At 39.8% G+C, this 26,262-nt stretch overlaps 2 protein-coding genes across 2 annotated transcripts in view; both read right to left on the reverse strand.

Annotated features, from left to right (window-relative positions):
• ryr2a (ryanodine receptor 2a (cardiac)) overlaps positions 1-17,141 on the reverse strand; it is a 261,766-nt gene extending 244,625 nt beyond the window's left edge. The window contains exon 1 of the mRNA XM_028567569.1: positions 17,047-17,141. Coding sequence (XP_028423370.1) covers positions 17,047-17,094 — 48 coding nt within the window. The 5' untranslated portion in view covers positions 17,095-17,141. The remainder of the gene's footprint in view (positions 1-17,046) is intronic.
• Positions 17,142-20,626: 3,485 nt separating this feature from the next.
• mtr (5-methyltetrahydrofolate-homocysteine methyltransferase) overlaps positions 20,627-26,262 on the reverse strand; it is a 66,917-nt gene continuing 61,281 nt past the window's right edge. Inside the window, exon 33 of the mRNA XM_028567488.1 lies at positions 20,627-24,859. Within this exon, the coding sequence (XP_028423289.1) occupies positions 24,770-24,859 (90 nt within the window). The 3' untranslated portion in view covers positions 20,627-24,769. The remainder of the gene's footprint in view (positions 24,860-26,262) is intronic.

The raw sequence follows: 26,262 nt of genomic DNA on the forward strand, positions 1-26,262 counted from the left end.
AAAAAAAAAAAAAAAATCATCTTCATGAAGGGAGGATTTATTCAGGACTGCTAGATTAGACTGGGTTAATAAACTGAGTGTATATTTCAGTCTGGATGTGGACTGGAACAATGTGGAGATACTTGAGATTGACATATAGTAGGTGTGAGCTAAACACTTAACATTTGCAGCAACTGCAGGCTACATCGGTACTGAGGGAATGTCTAGCAGATTCATAGGAACACTGGTCTTGAAGTAGAGTTAAGTCTGATAACAAGCCTGACTGGGACTTGGCTAGTCTGGAGGCATCAGGTTCCATGGAAACTTTTTAACATATTTAAACCTACTTTACGAAACTGGATTTCTTATCAATTAGCCTGGTTTACGGATTTAAGCCTGGCTTAACTGAACATCTAGCTTTATTACCCAGCCCTCTGTTCATGTATGTTTTCTTTAATTGTTTAGCTGTTGCCTGTTATTAGGAGGACTGTGTTACATTCTAACAATCATTTCACTGCTGAATAAAATGGGAAACCTTCATCCCCTGCTGAAATTCTGACTCGTGTGTCATCCTCTTTCACTCGTTTCATCCTTTGAACCCGTTAAAAGGTCACCTTCAAAGCATGCTTCACTTTTAAAGCACAAATCCAGTCCTCTCTCACCTTCTGAGCCTTTATTCACCCTGTTCACCCTATCTTTCTCTTATCTTTTCCCTATCTTTGGTTCATAAAGCATGAAGACCCACAAACAACTTTGCCAAAGCATCAGGACAAACTACGCCACAGACTACACACATTTGTGTGAGTGTGTGACCATGTCTCTGTGGAATCTGTGCTGTTATGTGTTGCGTCTGTGAATCAGGAAATTATGGACTGATGTTTGTCTACAAAATAAGGTTCCAGTATTATTTATATATTATCGATTATTTTTATTATCACAAATAATATTTTGACTGTACTGTTAACTGTCACATTCCTCAAATGCTAAATTTGTTTTGTTAAAATTTGAATGGAAGGAGCTTCATACTCAAACACCCAAACTGGAACAAATTAATAGAGCCCTCCCTTTTAGAACAGTAGTTATTAAAAATTCAGGTTGGAGAACATATGAGGAAACCAATAACCAATGTTTATAGAATCATTGCTTCAATGACAAAAGATAATTCATTTTATGTGAAAGACCAGTGGATTAGGGAGCTACAGCTCGAAATAATTGAGGAGGTTTGGTTGGAGATATGTACTCAGGCTCACCAAGTCACAAACGCCAATTCGTGGAAGGAATTTCAATGGAAGATAAATAACAGATTTTTCAGAACACCACTTTGTTGTGGCTAAAATGAATCCGAATTGATCAAGTCAATGTTGGAGAGGGTGTGGAGAGACAATGGCTACTCACTCACATATTTTTTGGCAATCCCCATTGTTAGATAACTTTTGGAAATCCATTTTTACATTTATTAATAAAGTATTGAATGTTGAACTGATAAGAGACCCTCTGATAGCAATTATAGGGATGAAACCAGTTGTGATACACAGTAGGAAAAATATGTATTTATTACAGATATTACTGATAATAATACAAAAGACATTGCAACTTTTATCGCAATTTTTTACAAAAGCTCCCACGAAATCAGCCGCAAATGGGCCGCAACAATCTCAAAAAAAGGCAGCAGTCCTGGAGGGACTGGTAAATCAGACGACCGGCAATTTTTCTTGTCTTGAAATAAAATCCAGGTGGGGGGTTCTTTTTTACATAAATTATTTGTTTCTACTACTATGGGCTAACAATTAACATAGAAACAATTTGACATACATTTAAATGCCCTCTGTAAATAGACAGTATTAAATGCTGGCGCTGGTAGGGGCAGTAAATAACAACTTGACCTACTTCACTTAACTACGGTGCCGTAAAGTTTAGACTCAATCAGATGTCGGTGATCTGCGTAACGACAGTACAGTGGAACGTTTGCCTTCAACAGAGCGACAGTAATAACCTAATATACCATCATTACTGAGTTTAAACTACATTCTCGGTTATATTAGCACTGAATAACGCATTCAATAAACAGCGCAGTATTAGCTCACATATTAAATAGCACCCTCGTGAATTAGCCTACTGTTGCTAACGTACATTCATAAATCCTACATACCATCGTCATCAGACTTACTTATTGATGCACGCACACAGTAGTATCCACAAAGTTAGTCCAATGAGGGGATAAAGGAAAGTGTGATAATGTTCCACGTTAACGCCTTTTATCTCTCGCTCTCTCGTCCCAGCCGAGGCGCAGAGCATGGTTACCGCATGCTGATACATTACTAGTCCAGGTACAGCGAGCTGCTATACTGACAGGGAGAGAGAGAGAAACTATATCACTAAAAATAGGTTGCACGTAGCTAGTTGCTAGTTTAAGACCCACGCAGTTGTCAATTTCCCGTCCACTAGGATGAGCATTTGTCAGACAGGGTGGGGGGCGTGGCATCACGATGGTGGCTCTCCATCGTGATGCCGGTCAACCATCACCGATATCGTCCATCGGCACAACCCTAATGGAGAAAATCAAATATCACGATCTTTTTGACCAAATACCTCGATATCGATATTGTGGCGATATTGTTGACAATTGGTGCTTTCACAAAATATGAACACAATGAGATTTTTGATAAATAATCATCAGTTATGTTGATATGTGGGTAAAGGCAAATAAAGGAACAGCTAGAACAGTCTGGTGTGTTCAGAAAATTACATCACTCTACTGTAATTTAAAACCAGGAAAAGACAACACTTGTGTCATATCACGATATTATGATATCCAAAATTTAAAACGATATCTAGCCTCATATATCGATATAATGCCCAGCCCTTTTCATAAAGGAATCTTTTCCTTGTATAACAAATTTCAGTATAAACATATCAAAAAATGTGTGCTGTCAGTTAAACGCGTTATTAACGGCGTTAACGCAAACCCATTTTAACGGCGTCAATTTTTTTTATTGCAAGATTAACGTTCTTTTTGGCCCAGCAAACTTTGTAGTTTTTTTCAGATGCTTTTGCAACAACCAGTAACGTTAGAAAAACTACAACACCACACCGGATCTAGCTAGACCGGAAACACAACAACAGGCACACTGCACACACTGGTTTGGGCTTGCGAGCTGGCCAAAGAGTAGTATATACCTGCAAATTAGTCGCTTTTCGGGGAAAATTGCCATTTTGAATGGGGTCCGACCGAGACCTGGATTTCGGTGCCTTATTTAGGTGCCACTTAAATGCCTGCGCTTCTCTCTGATGCTCCGAAAACGGACGTTAGAGGGAACCAAAACATTGCCGTACGGGACACTACCAAAGAATTTCTAATATAGGAAGAAGTTCCACTCCCTCGTTACTTCCGGCTTCTGAACCGGTTGCAGTTCCACCAGAAATCCATATAGGGGGCGCTCACAGGCCAGTGCAGAATGAATGGGACTCTATGGAGCTATACCCCTCAAAACCCACTTTTCTCATGATATAATTCTTTGTCTAGTAATTTGAATGTTGCATTCGAAAGGGGAGGCAAAGAAAATACACACTGCTGGGTGTTAGATTTTTTTAAAGTCGCTTTTCTGTTCTAAAAAGCCTTTTAAAATGTCAATGACGTCATACACATATACGGCCGGAGATACTGCTTTACGGCAAGCTCGGAGTCCCTTCCTTCGTTCTCTTGAGGCATCGACAACACAGCTGACAGGTTAGGCTCTCCCTGTCAATACAGATGCTAGAAAGAGGTTTGCTAATGTTTTAAAGACCACGCCGAAATATTCACTCTGACATTCTGGCTCTGCTTTGGATGCCGTCAAGCTGGATCTCCGATCGTAATCAGTCCTTCACTGACCAATCAGCATTCATTAGCAGAATGCTAGCGTGTTATGGGCTACAACGACTCAACCTGTAAGAAATCAAAAGGACATAAGTACTCGTTCATTCAACTTTCGACCTATAACCCATGTTGAACTTGCAAAATCTACAATCAAATTGAGGTTTCTCAACGACACTCAGACGAAAGATACACATTTAGCTGTCTAGCTCCATAGACTCCCATTCATTTTGCACTGGACCGCGATCACCCCCAGTGGAACTCTGGTGGAACTGCAACCAAATCCGGTACAATGGGGCTGGATAGGGAGTGGAACGGCTTTCCGTAGACCGGCTTTGACACTACTCAACACTACACTTAGCAGCAGGTAACGTTAGCCTACCATTAGCTAGTTAACACTACATTTAGCAGCAGGTAACGTTAGCCTACCGTTAGCTAGCAGCTGGAGTAAACACAGTTAAAATGCTGACATCCAAAAGGTGTAAAGTGTGACTGTACTTCACTGGAGAGGCTTCTAACACCAGACTGTAGCTGCTGTTGTCTGAAAAACACAGATTCACAGCCTCGCCAGCCTTGTGGTGCATTCAAAGTTATTGTAAAATACCCTTTTCCCATCCAGTGGTTGTTCTCACCATTTTGTGCTTTTATTTTTTTTATCAACTTTTTATTGTTTTATATTTTTGAACATACAGAACAGACAAATACAATTGAACAAGGTGCTCCTTTTTTAAATATAATATACATATAAATAAATATTTCAGTTCAGGCACCGTTGTTGTATCATGTTGATAAGAGCATTAAAATGAGAAAAAAATAATGGGACAAAAAGAAATCAAGGGACATTTAGAATAGATAAAAATGTGCAATTAATTGCGAGTTAACTATGACATTAATGCGATTAAATATTTTAATCGTTTGACAGCACTACAAAACAGCTGATGAGGCTCATGGACACTGCAGAGTCTAGTGCTATTCCACCTATCAAACTGGGGTTAAAAGATGCAATTGGTCAGGAATGAAGGTGAACGTTTCCTGTGCATGCCATGGTCCACCCATCGTTCTTACCCTTTTGCAATGATTTTTCATTTCAAAACTCAAAAAGCAATTTGCAATACTGTGAGTATCTCACAATCATGTCACACATACAAACGATGAAACTATGTTTTCATTATAACAACGTTCGATAATACACAATGTGAGCTCTGCTGTGCAACACAAAAGCCACGCTCAGCTGCTCATTTGCCAACACACACACACACACACACACACACACACACACACACACACACACACACCGTGTTAAACGATGCATCTGTTACGTATTCTCTTATCGTAAATGAATGATTTTCTGTCTGAGCAAAATATTCATTTCAACTATATGACCTCCCAGTAACGCTAACTCAGTAATACTGTGGGCAATAAAGCACCGTAAAGAAAAGAGCGACAGCAGGTGTGGTAAAAACACTACCGCTTTAATCCAAAGGGGCCGCTAGAATCAACACAAAGGTACATATAGTTACTTTAATTGTCTTGCATTGCCAGACCTTCCTCCACAGCGCTGCGGAGGAAGGTCTGGCTAGTCCACACAGAATTCCAGAATGGGAGAAAAAATTTACTCTGGTTTTCTCGGCATCTCTTTAACCTATCACAATCATCTTGGGCGGCACTAAGCACTGTATGGAGCAACAGCGCTTCTGCAAAATAGCCTCTTGTTTTTGAACTTATTTTGGTGGAACATGTGTAGGTCCAAAAGTTGTTTTAGTCGTGTGACAGAAAACTCAGATTGGACAGATAGTCTAGCTAGCTGTCTGGATTTACCCTGCAGAGATCTGCAACCAGAGGTTAGAACGCCAACACAAAGGAAGACCAAGCTAACGGACATCCGGCCTAAATGTGTGAAATCCGGCGGAATTTCCATCGGCAATGGAACAATCCTGGAAGTGGAACGTTGTGGATATAGACTACCACTTTAATAAAATATTATATACTACAGCATCTACACCACAGGGAAACTACAGGTAACTCCCCACATATAGGCCTACATTTAGAAACCTTTCTCCATTATAACAAAGGTGCAGGCACACAGGCGATTTTGTTATACACAATATATTTTAAGACAGTCATCTACAATATATGACAGTATCTGTGTACCTGAGGAAAAAAACATAACTACAAATAGCAAAAGAAAGGCAGAAATTAATCAGAGTGTTTTTCACTGCCTTATGAAGAGCCTTCACTTTCACGGGGATAAAAGCTCCTGACACACCAACCCGACGGCCGACCCTCGGCAGAAAAGCCAGTCGGACTGATCAGTCGTCTCTCCAAGGTCCAAAAAGTGCCTCAGAACACAGCGAAGCGATGCCGACTTGAGCGTATGTTCTGTGCGTGCACGAGACGTAATACGTCTCCATAACAGCAGGCAGCGCTAATCTGTATTGTTGCCCAAAAAATGAATACCGGCAGCTGATTGGTCGAACGCGTCACATGGGTCTGGTTGCTCCCGGATTTTTCAACCGCGCATAATGGCGGCTTCGTTCAGAATATGAACCATATTTTACGAAGATAGTTCACCGAAGCGTGTTTCTGAAAACATTTTAAGCGAGAAAAAGGCCATAACGTAGCTGAATCTGTCTTCATTTCAGATCGACAAAGGTCAGTTTAAAAGATTTTCGTCAGATTTTGAGAGGCTTAGTCCCGCTCATCCCGCTCAACATTTTAGAAAGTGTGTGGCCTGTTTTGACTGTTAGTGGAACATTGGACCGATGGTCGGACAAAACAAACAAGTTGGAGACAACAGACCAACACTCTCTCACTAGATTTTCTAAATCTAACTTTATACTTAATGTCCCGTCATTCACTGCTTGTGCACGTCGTATATTATGAAACTGTGAACTGACCGAAATAATTAAATATACATTGCCGCAAAAATGCTCTTCTGTGTGGCTGACAAAATCTATTTATTAGCTGAATTGATTTATTATTTGGGGTGAGATTTGTTCGGGCAGCGTGACAGTTTGAGACAGAGATAGAGGGGGGTTCTCATGTAGCCACAGCAGCTAAAGACTAATCTTCCTGCATTGCTTTTTTGTTTGTCTGTTTGTTTTCCGGCAATACAGTGTGCAGCAGCCCGAATTTGCAGTAAGCTGAAAATTGTAAACTTTCGACCCCTCCCTTTTTCTTTTCTTTTTTTCCTGCATCGCTGGTCAGTACCGTGTTGCCTGGAATCCCACAATGCCTTGCTAATCAATTTGCTTGTGTCCCATAGAAAATAAGCAGGGGCAAACTTCATTTAACTGCTTGGTAGGTCTTCACCCTAACTGTGCATTTAGACAGAATGCAGAGCCCATTTTAGAGGCCGCCCAATTGCATACAAACGGAAGTCTTTCTGTCTCTGTCCGTACTCGGTCAGTAAACGTGCTGTCATGTCTACTGTACGTGAAGCGGACAAACATGAAAAAGTCACCTCTGTCTGAATGACAAACAGCCATCACTAGCAGCATACCTGCCTGTGATGTTACATGTACCATGGCTGCAAAGGGTTTAAGCCTACTGGGCGACAGCGATTTGACTGATTGATGCTTCTTTTACTTACATTGTATGATCGACATTAAAGCACAGGTCAAGCATTTTTAGGATTATTTTTTGGGAATTTTAGGCCTTTATTTATATAGGACAGCTGAAGACATGAAAGGGGAGAGAGAGAGAGACGGGGGGGGGGGGAATGACATGCAGCAAAGGGCCGCAGGAGGGGGTCGAACCTGCAACCGCTGTGTCGAGGAGTAAACCTCTATATATGGGCACCTGTTCTACCAGGTGAGCTACCCAGGCGCCCCAGGAGTTTGCATTTTGGCCGTCGCCCCTTTTGGTATTTTGGAGCCAGGAGTGACCATATTTGGACAAAAGGGCAGAGCAAAATGTCCCAATTAATATTGATGAAGTGAAAACAAATAGGGAGAGAGTCCAAATTTAAGATGAAAACATGGACAGCACCCCAAGGTTCACGGCTATTTTGATGTACCGTGGTTAGCACTGCTAAGCCTCTGTCATGATTGACAGGTCAGTGTGTAGCCACGCCCCTAAAGCATCAACTGCTTTATCGTCAATTTTAAAATAAATGGGACCATAATTTACTAAATGAACATCATGCTGTATTGAAGAAAACTTGAAACAAACGATTGAGACCATAATCTCATGAAAATCTCTACTGAGGTAATAAATGTAAAAAAGTGAGAAGTTGTCATTTCCCTATAGACTTCTATAGAAACGACTTCTTTTTGCAACCAGTGGAGTCGCCCCCCCCCTGCTTTAAATTACATAAAAAGAAGGTTTAATTCATTTCTGCATTGGCTTCACTTTTCAGGCCCGGAAGTTGCCGCTTGTCTTAAAGCCAAAAGGGTGGTGCACTGCACCCTGTCAGGCCTAATCACACACTGTGTGGGTGGGTTTTAGCTGATTTGGAATACAGTGGGAGTGTTTAGTTGATAGATAGTAAGGACACTGTATTATGGCATAACATTTAGGAAACTAGAAGGGAAGTCATTAAACTTTCATATTGAGAAAAAGGGCTCAGTGTGTGTGTGTGTGTGTGTGTGTGTGTGTGTGTGTGTGTGTGTGTGTTGCACCGACAGATAGATAGAGTACTATTGCTTTTCCCCCTGCCATTTCTCCCTCTAATGCGACACCCCTCACCCCACCCTGCACCACACAGGAAGACTTCTATACTGAGTCCATCAGAGGCCCTATGTATATCGTTCTGTTTTTGGTTTAAAAAGGAATATTTCAAACACAGACTGCTTTGTTCAAAAAGCCTATTAAAACCTTATTAAAAAGTCATTTTTTTCTGTCACTGATTTTGACTTGTCATTTTGCTAATATCTGTACTTTTCTGCAGACTGAAGCAGAACTTCCAGTAGAAGACGTTTGGATAGGCATTTGTGAAGTAATTTTGCCTCACTGTTATTGAGCTGCAAGAACTGCAGTACACAAACTCAGATAAATGCAGATATAAATGTAATTAAAAAATAATAATAAGAATACATTTTAAAATGTTGCACCTGTCAATACAGAACGAAATATTCTATAGCCTATTTTGCCGTCAATACGGCAGACATTGTGTTTGCTGTAATCAGATCAGTATATATTTATGTTTAACATTTCATTTTATCAAAGGGAAACATACATGTGTATAGACAAGACTAGCAGCAGCAGCACCGCTAAAATAAATAAAAGCCCACACACATATTACAAACCCCAATTCCAATGAAGTTAGGACGTTGTGTAAAACAAAAATAAAAATGGTATACAATGATTTGCAAATCCTTTTCAATCTATACTCAATTGAATACACTACAAAGACGAGATATTTAATGTTCAAACTGATAAACTTTATTGTTTCTTTGCAAATATTCACTCATTTAGAACTGGATGCCTGCAATGAGTTCCAAAAAAGCTGGGCCTGGGGCATGTTTACCACTGTGTTACATCACCGTTCCTTTTAACAACATTTAGGCAGCATTTAGGAACTGAAGACACTTGTTGTTGAAGCTTTGTAGGTGGAATTCTTTCCCATTCTTGCCTGATGTACAACTTTAGTTGCTCAACAGTCCAGGGTCTCTGTTGTCGTATTTTGTGCTTCATAGTAATATGTGTTTCGTGGTAATATCCTTTACATAATAAGGACTGTTTTTAATGCAGTGGTGCTGAGGGATCGAAGGTCATTCAATGTTGGTTTGGACCTCGTCTCTTACGTGCAGAAATTTCTCCAGATTCTCTGAATCTTTTGATGATATTATGGACTGTAGATGATGAACTCTCTAAATTCCTTCCAATTGTACATTGAGAAATCTTCTTCTTAAACTGTTGGACTATGTGCTCACGCAGTTGTTCACAAAGTGGTGAACCTCGCCCCATCCTTGCTTGTGAACAACTGAACCCTGTATTTACTTGGTATCGAATTGATACCAAATATTGCAGCATCACACACCAATACTTTTGGGGATGCTCCTTTAATATCCAATCATGACACTCCCCTGTTTCCAACTAACCTGTTCACCTGAACATTCAAATTCAAAATGAGTGAATATTTGCAGAAAAAACAGTAAAGTTGATCAGTTTGAACATTAAATATCTTGTCTTTGTAGTGTATTCAAGTAAATATAGGTTGGAAAGATTTGCAAATCATTGTATTCTGTTTTTATTTAAGTTTTACACAACGTCCCAACTTCATTGGAATTGGGGTTTATAGCTGGTCAGAGAAAAGGCAACATTTGTTAGTAGCACAGTATGGAGAGGCTCCAGACCATGGTATCGATGGCAAACCATGGTTTTTAACCTCACTCCACCAACACACACTGTCTCCTGTAGTGCTGCACTGATGCGATACATCAGACTGATATCAGCACAAATACTAACTAAAATAGATTGATACTCAGCCAGAATATCACTTCATGTGTAGGCCTACTGCTTTTATTTAGCTCCCCTTAATCATTTAAACAGTTGTTTTCATATTTCTTTTCATTTATGCATTCAATTGTATACTGGGTCAGCAGTGTATGTTAATAAAAACTTGTTCTGCTCCACAGGCCGGTCAGCATGTCCTTACATGGGGAACTGAGCTCCCTTGATAAATTTAGGACAGTGCTGAACTGGAAGAATGGGCACAGTAAGTTTTATACTTACACAAACAAACTCTGCATGGCTACCCCTAAACACAGCCTCAACTCTGAGTCATTCATCACTCTTGCATATCTATACACTGCTCTGACCCTATTCTAATACCAGCAAATATCACACTGACGGTGGTTACAGCTGCCACTTCTGCAATTATTCACTGCTTCCAGCAGTAACCGGATTCCTCATCATGTCTTTCATAAAAATGCCTGGATAAGGTTGCTTAGGTGAGTGCTTGTGGATGACAAAGACCCAGGAGAGGAAAAAGTATCCCTGTGTGCTCGCCCCCCCCCCCCAGTCCGACGCCCTTGCCTCCCAAGAAAGAAAAAAAATATAGCTACAGCATGATAGCTGTTAGTTCAAATGCCTAATACAACCTACGTTTCCCCTGACAAGGGCCTCTAGCAGCCATGCATATTATAGACAATATATCAGTTTTGGTGCATATGTCAATCAATAAGTAACACTCAGTGTGTAAAAGAAAAAATCTCAGGGATCTGTATCAGTACGTTGTAAAACATTCCTATCAGCCGATACATCTGGGGGCTAGCTGTAGCTGGGGCTGTTGTACTCTTTCATCCCAGTGAAGTCTCTTAGCTCCAGGTTGGAGACAGACGGACAGGGAATGCTACCTGAATAATTTAGCAATTGATTAGTCGACTTCCCATGCAGCTAACACTACGTGGCAAATTGAATTGTGGGCTAGCCCAGCGCTGTTAACTGTGGTCAGAACAATCATACTGAAAATAACTATGAGCGTGTTGAACACTGGTGCAACTACTTAACATTACGGAACTCTCAAACTTATCATATGGCGTTTCCCGTGTGTTGACGGAAGTTAGAGCAGCTGGAGGGGTCAAAGGTTATACAAAGCCATCCACAGGCCACCAAGTAACCTGCTCCGTGTCATTGATTAAAATGACAGATTTCTCTGGGTTTGAACACTGTTGGAAACATTTGCAAAATGTAAGTACAAACCAAAAAATAAATGAGGTCTACAGGGGCAGATGGTTGACACTCAAAAGATAGATTATAGGTGGAGTGGAGCTTTAATTGGCATGCAGTGGCTCTCCATTGGAATTCTCTGATCAGTCCATTTGTACAGTCTGCAAACACAGACTTCTCTGTAACAAAGATTAAATGAACACAAGAACACCGTGGATGCCATGCCGTTTGCTTTGTGCAGCAGTCACCAGTAACCATGTATTGATCTGCATTCAAAGTGCACTTAACAGGGAGTGCTGCAGGATTAGAGGAGGGAGGGGGGCTATTAGGAACTAAGCTTCATTTTTTTTTTTTTATAAACGCACATTTCCCTCTAAAGACAGATAGAGGCAGTAGAGCTAAACAGTATCGGCAGGAGCAAACGGTTGCTGACGGACAATTATTGGTAAAGGCAGTGGTGATGTAGTGAGAAAGTCGGGCTAATCCAAAATAATGAGCTGCATGCTGCTTACGTACCATTTAAACTACTGATAATCAAGAACATTTATCACAGTTTAACATAGCATTGACTCTGATCATGAATGAGTCCGTTTTCATTAAGATCCACCTGGACAAAACATTAAGTGTATGGCCTAATCCGAAGGGAATCACTATTCAATTTATCTGAAATATACGCATCTGCCACTTTTTCAAATCAGGCAATTTACAATATTTTGACACTAAAATTACTTGCTAAATGAATCCCATAACCCCATACATAATGAAAAAAAAAAACATTTACTGGTAAATGCATTACATTATGTGTGTTATGTAGGCAGCAGAAGATACAGCAGGAGTGCTACACTGCATCTTCATCCTTTACCTGTGACCTCAATAGCTTACTTTCCATTATTCTCTACTCAGAATCCAGAGGGGTGTCAGGTTCATGTTGTTGCTGTTGGTCTGCAGTGGATCGGTGTATTATTATGGAAGTGATGATGTTGGAAAGGTGTTGCCACTTGACAACCCTGATTTGGAGTACCAACTATAGCACAAATTAGCCTTTATTTGAAATATCAGAAAGGTTTCTTTCTAATTCCCTGCTTTATAATTATACTAAGGCCTGCACGATATTAAAAATAATTGACATTGCAAAAAAAATGTCTCCGCTATAACGTTGCGATATAAAAAATAGCATAAAGGAAATTTCACCCTCTAGGGGGTCCACTGCAGGGGCATGCTCTCCTGAAAGAACATGTACATTTTAAAGATACATGCATCCATCTGGTATACTTTGAGAGAAAAATGAAGATGCTAGATCAATGTAGAACTTTGTGCTCGTGTAAACAATTTGATCAGAAACACATTGGTGGGTTGTATAGTACAATTGCTTGTATGTACAATTATCCATCATGGACATATCTGTGTAAGTAAAAGGTGTACATACTGTATATACTAGCTATTTTTATTTGTGTTTTTCTATTGTTCTTATCTTGTTTCATTTTTAATTATCACTCAATCACTTTTTTTCCTTTGCTTTTCTGACTCTCGAGCTGCTGTAACAAGTGAATTTCCCCGGCGTGTGGGATCAATTAAGTTCTTATCTTGAATGGTGATGACATATACATACACACATATACATACATACAAACATACATATATATATATATACATATATACATACATACATACATATACATACATACATATATATATATATACACACACACACACACACACACACACACATACATACATACATACATACATACATACATACATACATACATACATATATATATATATATATATATATATATATATATATATATATATATATATATATATATATATATATATATATATATATATATATATATATATATATATATATATATTAACCAATAACTATGAAAAACATCAGTCGCAACTTTACAATAGCCATCCAGATAATATTTATAGATGGTTTACAAAGCAACTATAACCCTTAACTAAGTGTTAGGAATATCTGGTCCATCTATCTATATGTTTAGAGATGTTTTAAAAATGGTTTCTTAAAGGTTTACAAACATTTTTTAAACATTACCAGATACCTAATATAGTATATGAGGGATATAATGTGTGTAATAATAAACTCTTCATTTACAGCACTCTACTAATAATTAGTAAACATTGTTAATTATAATTTCATTGTTTGTTAACAGTAAAATGGCTGTTTGCTGACAGTTAAATGACAATTAACTAAAGATTAATTAACTATCAATTTACCATCTATTAATGATGGTTATTATAAAGTGTTGGCCCCACACACTTAATAGACTTAAATCAAGAAAAATAATTGGCAGCATTATTTGGTAATGAAAATAATCATTGCACCCTTCCATTCCACAGCACAGATTCCATCAGTACAACAGCACACACACACACACACACACACACACACACACACACACACACACACACACACACACACACACACACACACACACACACACATTGCATTTAAATATAAGTGGACGTGTATAATATGATCAACAGCAAGTGCAGCAATCAATGTTCTACAACACCAGAGCTGGTGACATGTATCAAGTATTAAATACAAACGCATTGATATATAAACAGACTACAGAACTGCACTGTTTCAATTTCAAACTAACTTACTAACAAACTTACTACCAAACTGAACCAAATGAAAGTACATTCTAAAAGTGAATGTCCCGCTAACACCTGCCCTGTCTACGTTCATGGCCTTCCATTTCATTCACTGATTAAGAAGTTTAAGAGTTTTTTTTCTGATTTTGCGATGAGGATAATCTTCATAGGATTTCAGCTTGCCTTATATAATAGTTTTCCTGTTTGGGCTGTGTGCTGTGTACTGTCTTGTTGAATGAGTGTTGCTATGCTACTTCCTTTTGCTCTTGTCTCTGCCAAAAGCATTTGACTCTGATGAAGATGCAGTGCACTTCCAAACGTTAGTCACTTGCACCTAATGAAGTATTAAATGAAGCAGAGGGCTCCGGTGCCTTCCCTGGGTTCAGTGCCTGTGAAGTGGTCCTCGCATCCTTCCTGTCCTCTGAGCACTGCTCCACTACAGCGTTTAGATGTCTGAGGTGGATGGATCCACCTTTCTATCAGTGCCACTCTTACACAACCACACTGTACTGACAACTCTGATACTGCAGCAGCACACAAGACATGAGACAGCAGGCAGTTAGTCTGTAGAAACAATACATAGTGGAACCAGGCACAGTTAACCCTCAAGAGGTCTCACATTGCCAGACCTTCCTCAACAGCGCTGCGGAGGAAGGTCTGGCTAGAACCGCCATTGCCCTTGGCGTAGTTACTGGCATTACAACTGGAGCGGGTGCCCTGGTGCCTAGGGATGTAAGGATGCATCGTGAATCTGTTCCAAATCTATCTAAATGTCTGAAGATTACAACCGGTTGAGATAAAAGATAAGCTCTGCACGGTGCCGCTGTAAAACAGCCTCGGGAAGGAACTTGTTTTGGTGGAACGTGTACATTCAAAAGTTTTAATCAGCATAGTAGTATCGCAATATTTTCCGTGGGAATACTGTATCGATCCACAGACACCAAGCATGGATCTATTATTAGATATGTGTTGGTCAGTTTGTCTGCTTGACAATCCCATTTTGCAGTGATACAATTGAAGTGAGATGAACAGAGACATGTATCTTTTTGGATAAAACAGATGTTGACGAACATCATTTGAAATTGGGAAAAATTTGAAGTTGGAAAAAAGGTAATACATTGCAATATATCACAGAATATTGCAATATGTTTAAAATCACAATAATATCACGTATCGTGACATAAGTTTCGTAATGGTATCGTGAGGCCTCTGGTGATTCCCACCCCTAGTGATTACCACCGAGCTGGGCGGTATGGAGAAAATCAAATATTGTGGCTATATTGTAGGGTTGACTATTAGTCCTTTCACAAAATATTTACACAATGAGATTTTTGATAAAATCAGATATGCTCAGTAATGTGGTTATAATGACTACGTTGGTAAAGGCAAATAATAGAACAGCTATACCGTGGGTGCTCCGGAGCTCGAGCACCCACGGAAAATACTGAGCACCCACGTGTGCCAGACTGCCAGTTCATTTTTACATTCATTTAAAATTAAACATTGCAGTTGGTGCAAAGTGGAGCGTCTGTCATAGTGTGATTGGTTATGTCGGTGGCATTTATTTTATAATTTCCCACGAAGTTGATCGCGGTTATACGTGCCAGTTCAACTTCTCATCTCCAACCCTGTCAGTATCTGTGAGAAGTGGCGCTGTGCTGAGTTGAAAGATATCCTACTTTACGGCTTTAGAATGGCGTGTGCGTTTGTGTCGGCCGCTGTCCATTTCCTAAGGTTCTGAAATGCAAACATTTTTTGACTACTTTTTTTTTTAAAGGGTGTGCGCGTGTGAGCACCCACGGAGGAAAACAAATTGGCGCCTATGGCTAGAGCAGTCTGGTAACAGGTAAAATGACATCACTTAACTGTAATGCAGCCTTTAAAACCAGGAAAAGACAACACTAACCAGTTTCATATATCGATCTATAGGCCTATTGCCCAGCCCTACCTCACATTACAGTTATTTTACTCAATATTAACATACAAAGTATTGCTGCAGCTTAAAATGCAGTCTGCCAAAAAATAAATAAATAAAAAAGCATCCATAGCACCCCTCTTAATTCCAACATTTCCTTCCAGTGGAATAGTTTCATCTTGGTTCAAGGATTCTCTAGTATCAAGCCATGGTATTTTAATAGCTATGCAGTAACCTTCCTTTTGCTGTGATACTGAGGCTGGAAACTGTACTGGCAACACTGGAATCATCTGAACCTGGTAGAAAAAGGCTACAAATGAGGATATGTATTATATATATATATATATATATATATATATATATATATATATATATATATATATATATACACACACACACACATATGCATACATACAGACTTTGTGTGTGTAGACTTATATGCCCGATGCCTTCCCTTAAAAAAGGAAAGAAATACTCAGGTGCAGTGAATTCACGTGTGATTATTCACGTTACTCTCATGTCCAGTACAAGCTTTTACTTCATTATGAGACAAACATTAAATGCGCGCGCGCACGCGCACACACACACACACATACACACACACACGACTGTGGCATTGCTTCAGCGAAGAAGCTAATAAAAGTGAAGTGAAGCAGATGCAGCAGACTTCATGCTGCCAGCCTGCACCGCGCCGCGCCGAACCGCACCGCACCGCACCGCACCCCGGCCGCTTCCAGCCAACACCAGCGACTCCACACACACTGCACGCTGCTCAACTCCTCTCCGTGAGACAATGACAGCAACACCGGCTGCAACAAACACCTTCTTTCATCTCTTTTATCCTTCCTAACTGTCAGTCATTACGTTTTCAAACCTCGCCCATCTTTTAAGTCCTCTGTCAGCACGATGCGGACTCACTGACCGACCAATGACTGGTACCTCGAGGAGCTGTCATCCTTAATGCGGTAAACTCCCTGCCCCCGCTCCCCCCCTACACACACGAGGAAAAAGACGCAGTGACACCCAGCCTTCAAAGCAACATAAAAGGACTTACAGTTCGCAGGAACTGGATTTCATCCTCGCCTTCTCCTCCTTCAGCCATGGTTAGCTTTCACACGGAGATGCTGGTGCTGGATCTGCGTGCGGACCACGGGCTGTGTGCGCGTGTGTGGCGGTGTATGCGTGTTTGAGACGGCAGAAGCCAACGCACGGTTAGAACTCGTCTCTCATTGGATGGCGCGCGCTCACCGAGGGAGGAGCTGCACAGGTGCGAGTGTGTGTGCGCGAGCAGTGTGCCCCCCCCTCTCGACCAGTTCGGTATGGAAGCTCACTCCCGCCATTAACGTTTACAAGTAAATGGAACCCTTCATACAAAGTCCTTAGTCCAAATGTGGTCCCAAAAAAGACACCAAAAAGTGACTCTTTAAATTTTATCTGGATTTTGTTTTTTTTCATTTAGGCCTAACTGTCCAATATTTTCTGTTACTTTTATTTCCAAACATAAAGGTCTGAATGCCAGAATATTAACTTCCCAGAGGCTCCTAAAATCCCAGGAAAAATAGATATGACCTCAGTGGTAGCAATGGCCCTGTTGGTAAGTAAAAACTGTGTAAAATGCAGAATCTTTTTTTTATAATTACTACTCATATTACATTTTATTACTAAATTGAAATTAAATACTTATAGAACATTTTAAAAATTACATAACAAAACAATAAATAAAATACTTTACTTTATATTTAAGCAAAGTTATATACTTATTAGTTTAAAAGAAAATGTTTAAAGGCGTTCTCTATCAATTAAGTAGCTATCTTATTACATCTCCATCAAGTTGGGGTACTCACAAGAGACACATAAAAAAAGGTAACACACACCAAAAGTGTGGGTTCAACATCCAAAAACGTGGTGTCCTACCAAGCGGCAACTTCCGTGCCTGAAAAGTGAAGCCAATGTGGAGTGCCTTAAATCTGCATTATAATAATAATAATATTATAATAATTATATTATTATATCTATAATCCAGCACTGGCTTTAAAGAGAAGTCCGTTTCTATAGAAGTCTCTTCTTCTCTTCTCACTTGATTTATTACCTCAATAAACATTTTCATAACAAGTTTATGGTCTCAATCGGTAGTTTCAAGTCTTCTTCAATAAAGCATGATGTTCATTTAGTAAATTATTAGTCTATATCCACGATGTTCCACTTCCGGGATTGCTCCGTTGCTGCCGGAAATTCCACTGGATGTTACTCTTTTTGGCCGGATGTCCGTCCCCTTCCTCTTTCTCTGTGTTGGCGTTCTAACCTCCGGTGGATTAGTGAGGACTATGGTTAACATGTGTACATTAAAATAGCCATGAACTTGTTTTTGGGTGTTGTCTATGTTTCTATCTTAAACTTTGACCCTTTCACGGTGTGATTTCACTTCAAAGTTAATTGGAAGACTTTGGTTGCCTAGAAATGTCTTGTTTCCATTGTTGTTTCCAATAAGTTTACCATTAGCTGGTGACTTAAGAGAAAGTCTGCCGATTTTCAACCAGCTGTGTGAATTCAATTCAATAAACTTTATTTATTGGTTAGGTACTTCATGTGTGCAGAACATCAGTGTGTTGTAGTTCATATACCCAACAACATAAGACAGTTCACATACTCAGCAACACAACACAATATACCACACACATTACATACCAGCACTCCAACAGTCAGTAGGTAAAAACATGCAAATCACAATACAGGTAGAGTAGGCCTTAAAAAAACATCAAAAGAACCGCTGTACATGCTGCCAAACGGCGCCAGTACCCAGAGGTCTGCGTTTACCCGCCAGTAAAACTCTGCTAGTTGACTAGCGTCAGAAGGGTTGAAAATCTGCAACTTTCCCTCTTTTATGATGCCATCCGAATTTAGCCCCGCCCACAACATTTGAGGTCGGGAAGTTCGGTCTGGACTTGATCCGTCAATCAGATTGTCAGGGCGGGCTTTATACGATGATGGACAGATGATCAACAGTAACGTAATCAACTATGTCACCAAAGAGCGCTTGGGTTGAATTTGTTTACAACAAAGATGGCTGCCGCTGGAGAATTGAGATGTGTAGATTCGGCCATCGCGTCGGTTATAGAAGATATCGACAGCGCATTCATTTTAAAAGAGGAACAGAACTGCAGTCAAGGCATTTGTCGATTAGAAAGATGTTTTTGCCGTCCTTCCTACGACATACGTCACATACTCCGTTGCTCTGATTGGTTGGAGGTCTATCCAGTTGAGTGCAGAGGCATTTTCTTTCCTGGTTCGGTTGAAACCCGCCCCATAATCCCAGCCCAGTGGAGCAGCATCCGACTCAGATTCTGACTGTATGGATTCTGACTAGAATCTGAGTATGACTATGTCAGGCTAATTTAGCTTAGCACAGCGCCATTGAAACCATGCACAACACTGACTTAGATGTGTCATTCTCCCCAGCTCCACCCTTTTGTCTAAATATGGTCACTTCTAGCTCCAAAATACCAAGATGGCAACGGCCAAATTGCAAACTCCTGGCTTCAAAACGGCCGTTCACAAACCAATGGGTGACATCACCAATGCTACGGCCGTTCTTTATATTGTCTGTGTCCTGCACTTGAAATGCAACCAATAGTATTTTTAGGCCTCTTTGGTAAATGCCCACATCTTTCAAAGTCCATGACCCTAATTAGTGACAAAGGATTAAATGTTATGTTAAATGTTATAAAAATAAGTTTAGTCGTATTTGCTGAAACTGTCATTATATCCTGACAGTCCTACATGACTCAACCCCCCACCCCCACCCCTAGTCACTACACTTTGCATTAACCATAATCCTGGACTATCCACCTGACCATCACACATACTATATATTTTTGGAACATTCTACACTTCACCCATTCAGCCTCCTTTTTCTCATGCAAAACAGCTATATTGTATATATTTATTTCTGTATTTATTGTTTATTTTATATTAATGTTTGCTTGTTTATGTATGCGCCAATCACCAAGGCAAATTCCACGTAAGGGTATCTTTTTGTGGCAATAAACTCTTTTCTGATTCTGAGGAGATTATCTGTGAAAAAAAATCATGTTACTCTGCCTCCCCCTAGTGCTCCTCGTGGCATTTGCAAGTTTCCACCACACTCAAAGGAAATCAACCAATCAGAGCCAAGGAGTCTGTATAGCACTGATAGTCACTGACTGCTTGTGAACTGCGATCTAGATTCTGTTACCGTATCACCTCAAATGTTTTACAGAAACATATTTTTGTGTACTGTTTGTGTGATGAAAGACGACGTCCGCAGACAAATTAAAATTGGAACAGCAGTATTCTCCCTCTGCTCGCAGAAGAAGACAGCCGAAATTCAGTTTGTGAAAGTTTTGGAAGAGAGTGTGGGTGCGGAAGGACTGTGCAGCTTGTAAATAGATAGTAGCTTTAAAGCCAAAGCTCAGATAACTTTAGACTTCATTATGACATTAGGGGTTATTTTTTCAGACTTGACAAAGCTCTTCCAGAACCACAGAAGACATTAAACAACTGATAAGTGCCCCTCATTAAATATCATCAAACATTTTTTCTTTAAGGTGGACTGGAGATGTAAACTCAGAGAAAGACAAACGGAAAACATATTGAAATGATTTTTTTTTTTTTATTTGTTCTGTTTTACATTGTTTTCAATGCCACCATCATTTATCCACAGCTTCTTTTTTCAATGTAAGAAAATCTAACGGATTTAAAAAAAAAAAAAAATGTTTCATACAAACTGAGATCAGCCACTGCAGCACATCAGGGCTTTTAAGACACATGTGAAATGCACTCTTGAAAACCTAAATTAGAAACCTAATTTCAATTTTAACCCATCATTTTGTCCCATGTGACGATTTTTTTCAGGTTCATGGAATAAGTAGATGTTGTATAGTACACACACAATACAACACTGATGATACCCGGTGAAATGTCAACAGTACGTGGATGTCGATAGAGAACTAGTTGTACCTCAATGTGTGAAAAGCTGGCTTTTTCTATTGCTGCTGAACAGGACAATGTGAGTTTATGAAACTATGATAACCACAGATGTTGCAAAGGGTTAACCCAGTTTACCAATTTAGTCATTTGAAGATGAGACTTTACTGCTTGCTCCTTTTAGTCTTTACAACTCTGTTTAAAGCACTGTAGGTCATTCTAAATTATGCAATTACATTTGGTGAAAAACGTCTAAGTAATAATTCATTGTAAGTGATTATTATTAGTGTTTTTATCACAGCCATGAAGCCACAGCAAATGGTTCTGGTTTGGTTTCTTATCAAGTCAAAAACAAGTTACATTCAAGTTTGCTTAAAGAAATACTTCACCCTTAAAATGACCTTTTGTATATCAACTATTCGATTCAAAAGCGCTTTTGCACACTTCTTTTTTGGGGCAGGTGCGTCAGAAAAGGTAAAGGTTACCAGTAACACTTGTTGAAGAAGTCCCGCACACTGTCCGTTACGCATGCAAATACTTATTTCACAACGTTTCGGTTACTCACTCAAGTTTTGCCCGAAATTCATGAAGAAATCTTTGTTATATGCCTCAATGGTGAATGTAGAATCAAAACAACTTAGAAAAGCCTTGATGCATTAAAGTACTCGGGGTCCACGTTTAACAGCAAAACTATATCAAAACAACTCTCACACAACTAAGCCGCTTAATCCAAGTCTTGTTTATCCAGTCGTATGCCCTGTACTTACAAACACATGCGCATCGACTATTCTGTGATTTTTTAATTCTCTGTTCACCGTGGAGGCATGCAACAATAACAGAGTTTTCTTCATGAATTCAAGGCAACACTGATGTACAAATGGTCATTTTGTGGGTGAAGTATTTCCTTTAAGTGACGGCTCTACATGGTGGTAACTTTGTCAAAAGTATCAATACTTTGAAAGTGATAAAATCTCAGTACCAAAGCTATAAGAAAACAACACATACAGTAGATGACACAGCATAGCTTACCAGCTGGTAGCATGCGGCTAAAGACACGGCATAATGTTACCCTAAGGGTAGCATGCAGCTGCACTTTTCCCCATTAGCATGTGCCTCCATGGTGCATTCAGGTGCAGGTGTTCATCACTGCAGCAAGAAGAGGAGTTAAAACCTCCAAGGAGAGCAAAGACAATATTTTCAGGGGGGGGGGGGTAAGTTACTCTTTTAAAGGCTTATAAAATGATTTGTCTCCTGTTTTATTGTTTTCACTTTCAGAGATAGTAAAGATTATGTAAAGTGAGTTAAAAGTTAACAATAAAACAACAAGCTTGAGCTTCAGAAGACTTTTTAGTAAAATCCATTAATAAACCAGTGAAAATGGGTGAACTATTCAGCTGGTACACTACAGCCTCCACGCAGATGTTGATGATGTTAAAACCTTTACACAAAAGCAATAAAATAATGATTTTTAGAAGAAAAAACCTAAATAAATTTAGGCCGTTTACATTAATACATTTTGGGCACAAATGAATTGGTCTGTACCACCAAGTATTAAAAAGTGTAACGTATTGACAGTTAATGTAAGAACAGTTTATTACTCATTCTTTGATCAGATATTTCCTGATTTTAATCATGATAATTTTTTTTTTTTCCTGAAGCAAAGTTCTTCTAAAGCTCTTTTTCTTCCAGTTGACCTATGTCAGCATTACACCGATCGGCCTAACAACTTAATGTTTGATTTACATATTCTTGTCACAGCGTAGGAACGCACAGTGTTTACGCCAGACGCTGATTATAACGTTATCTGTAAGAAGTGTCGGGTGGAATTAGCAAGCTAACTTCGTTAGGTAGCTAACTAACATTAACGTTAACCAGCGGCTGCTGCTCGGTCCCTCCACTTTTTTGCCGAGACGTGGCGTTGACGGTCCCGGAGATGGACAATCTGTTTAGCCATCTACCGGAGTTCGCTGCTGCCTCGGCGGGGAGTAAAACAGACGGACCGCAGGCTCTTTCTGCCGATGGCCCGCTGATTCGGGCATCGCTGTTTTGTTGTATGGTGTCATAGCAACGACAACTACTTGCAGTGCTGACTGATTATTTCTGGTTTAAAAACCACTCAAGTGGAGTGGGGAGAGGCAGTTGAAGCATGCAGTTAACCGTAGACTTTTAACCCGATCATAGTCCGGTTAAGGTGTATATGTGCAGGGATACTCCGGTTACTGAAGGAATTCTCTACCTCAGTTAACCGGGTTATTAGAACTCTGATTTTAACTGGGGTAACGTGTTTACATGGCGTTTGAGAAATCGGCGTATTGCCTTAACCCGAATATAATCGATTTTTATAGTGCCAAAACCAAAAACAGGTGTTCACCGAATAAGAAAAGAAAAAACGAGATACAGCATATTAATCAGTGAGTTTTAAAATGTGTTGGTAGCCGAGTTTCCGTTGTCCGGTGATAACCGGTCATTAACAGAAAATTCTAATTTTCTCCGATCGGAATAACCTCTGCACAATTGAACGGTTACCATAGACCACAGTGATTTAATATATTTCATTCTATTAAAACAATGAACCATCATATGTTTTTATTTAGAAATGACTGTAGACTGTAGCGTATGTGATAAAGAAAAAAACTACATGTTGCGTTCTCGCTCTGATTGGATGCAGAAGACTAGCGTAGATTTACAACAAATGGAGACAAGCAAGTGGGAAAGTCAAAGCCCAAGCCCTGGCAAAACAGGGAAATATTGTGAATGACTTCATAACACCAAGCAGCGGCACCAGCTACAGCCCGTCTCATTAATGTTAATGTCACAGACGCACATCCAGATGCCATATATGATGACAGCTCCACGCCGTTACAGAGGCTTGACTTTCTCAATAGCCTTATTGGGATTACGGTGAAATCTATCCGGAGCGGGTCAAACTGGCCAAGGTAGCCTGTGTAAAACCCGCCTCCAGCGTGCCCGCAGAGAGGCAGGCACACTGGCAGAGGCATATGCGCATTGTCTTTTTTTTGTTTTTTTCACTCAACCAGGTTAGCTGTTTTCACCTATTTCTAGACTTTATGCTAAGCTAGGCTAACCACGTAATTTCACTCTCGGAAAGACAGGAAAACGGCACATTTTCTAAAATGCTGAACTATTCCTTTAAGATAAGCTAACCATAAACACAGATGTATTGCCCAATTTTAGTAAATGAGAAATAAATCTTTTAAAATTGTTTTTATAATAAGCAAATTGAAGTATCGCTAACACTACGTCAGTAATCATGTCGGCACATGTATCGACTGACTTTGACAGATACCCAGCCCAGGTATGAGTGCTGAAATCATAATCATCTCAATATTGAGCAAAGATAATCGGGATCAAAGCACTACTGAAGACACATGTGACTGTCATGTAACACCACTGATTATTTCACTCCATTTGTAGACCTGATAGAAACATTTCATTAATATACATTCATTTAAGAGATCATTTTACCATTACATACAACGTGTGTGGGTCCGTAGTGTTTAAAAGTAGAACTTTTGTCATAAACCTTTGGCATAGAGAGCAAAAAAAAAAAAAAAAAAACAAGAACAAAAAACGCTGTTTTACTGTTCTGAAATGTCCAGTAGAAATGTTGAGTAAAATGGTAAGACCTAGTGTGATATACTATGTAATGTCAGGGAATCCCAGCGTGAGCAGCCACAGTAAGAACCTGTGTGAGCTACAGAGAAATGGTCGGACTATAAACCTGATTCCGTGGCAGTGGTGTGCCCTGCTCCGATACCTCGTGTGGTCCAGTTTACTGCTGGAGTGGTCACGCTCTACGCCTCGTTGTCATAGCCCAGTATTGGAGCCAGCCATCGCTCCACCTCCTCCACACACATCTCTTTCCTCCGGGCATAGTCCTCCACCTGAAGACCAGAGCAGAGAAAACAAGTTCAGACGGATTTCGTGTCCCGCGTCCTCTCTATAAAACAACTTTAAATTCAATAATCTTCCTACAAAAAAGGGCTATTTGTATTATTAATAAAGTGGGTTACTTTCATCACACAAATCCACGGTTTATAAATTCTAAAAGGCATGAAATTATTTGATTTGTTTTATTATGAAATAATGCAGATAATGTTCAGGGCTAATTTTTCAATATATGAAAATAAATATGATTTGGGAGGTATTTTTAAGTGGACTTTTTCGGAGATGCATTTCTATTGCTGGGGTCAAATTCAGTGTTTCCTCTATGTTGATTTTGTTGTGGAGGCCCGCCAACAATTGAGACACAGTCAGCAAAGTGATGCCGACTGGTCCTGGCTAACGCAGCCATGCTAACCCTGCTAACTGCTAACGTTACCAGAGGACCAGGCAAGCGAGCCACGGTTGTTTACAACGTGTAGCCTGTTCAGCGGCCGTAGCCATCAACGGTGAGTTATTTTAAGCCAAGAGAGGGGGGGCTGTAAATCAGGAAGATAGGACCGTGAGTTTGCGGTCTGTTTAGCGATTGTTGCCGTAATTCTAAGCCAATAAAGTCTGTTCAGTTGGTTACAGAGCTCCGCGTGAGCACGGGCTTTTATGACTGTCAATATAGCCAGCATCTAACGTTAGCTACTCCGCTGTGCTGTGGAGTAATGTCTGGCTATGTGAGACAAGCGTCTAGCAACATTGTTGTGGATGCTCCTTCAGCGCACTTTCGAGGAGGGTCTGGCAAAACGAGACTATGGATGTCTCAGCCTGGCAACCTCCGTGAACTTCCAAGTCTGGGGAGGAGGGGGCGGGGGAAACGACTCTCTCCAGTATTTTGAATTTGTACCGCAGTAACTATTTTAAACACTAGCTGTCTGTATTACATATTGCAACTTTTATAAAGACCCTCATTTGAGAATTTACACTATTTTATGTTTAAAATCATATAATATGTTAAATGTCCCTATTTAAGGGGGACGCCACTGATTTTACACAAGTGTGTTTACAGGTGTTTGGGGAGAACTGCTGCGTATGTGAAATAGTATAAAGCCTTTAGTGTCTCCAGAAAAAAAGCTTTATAGAAAAACCTTTCATCTTTATGTTCTGTTCCCCAGGTAATGCAAACTCAGCAGAACCTCCCTGTTGTCTTGATAAATTCAGTATAATGTACATTTCCACAGCACTGATCCCATGAGTAAAACAGCAGTCATGTCACTGAGCACTCAGTAGAAAGAAAACAGTATTTCTGTTAGAGAAGAGAAAGCTAAGCTGTACTTCATCATTCCCTGCAATATATTTAAAATGAAAATGTCCTGTAGTGAGAATCACATGAAACTGTACTGATGGAATTGAGTGT

Source organism: Perca flavescens, chromosome 21 (genome assembly GCF_004354835.1).
Source record: "Perca flavescens isolate YP-PL-M2 chromosome 21, PFLA_1.0, whole genome shotgun sequence".
NCBI lineage: Eukaryota > Metazoa > Chordata > Actinopteri > Perciformes > Percidae > Perca > Perca flavescens.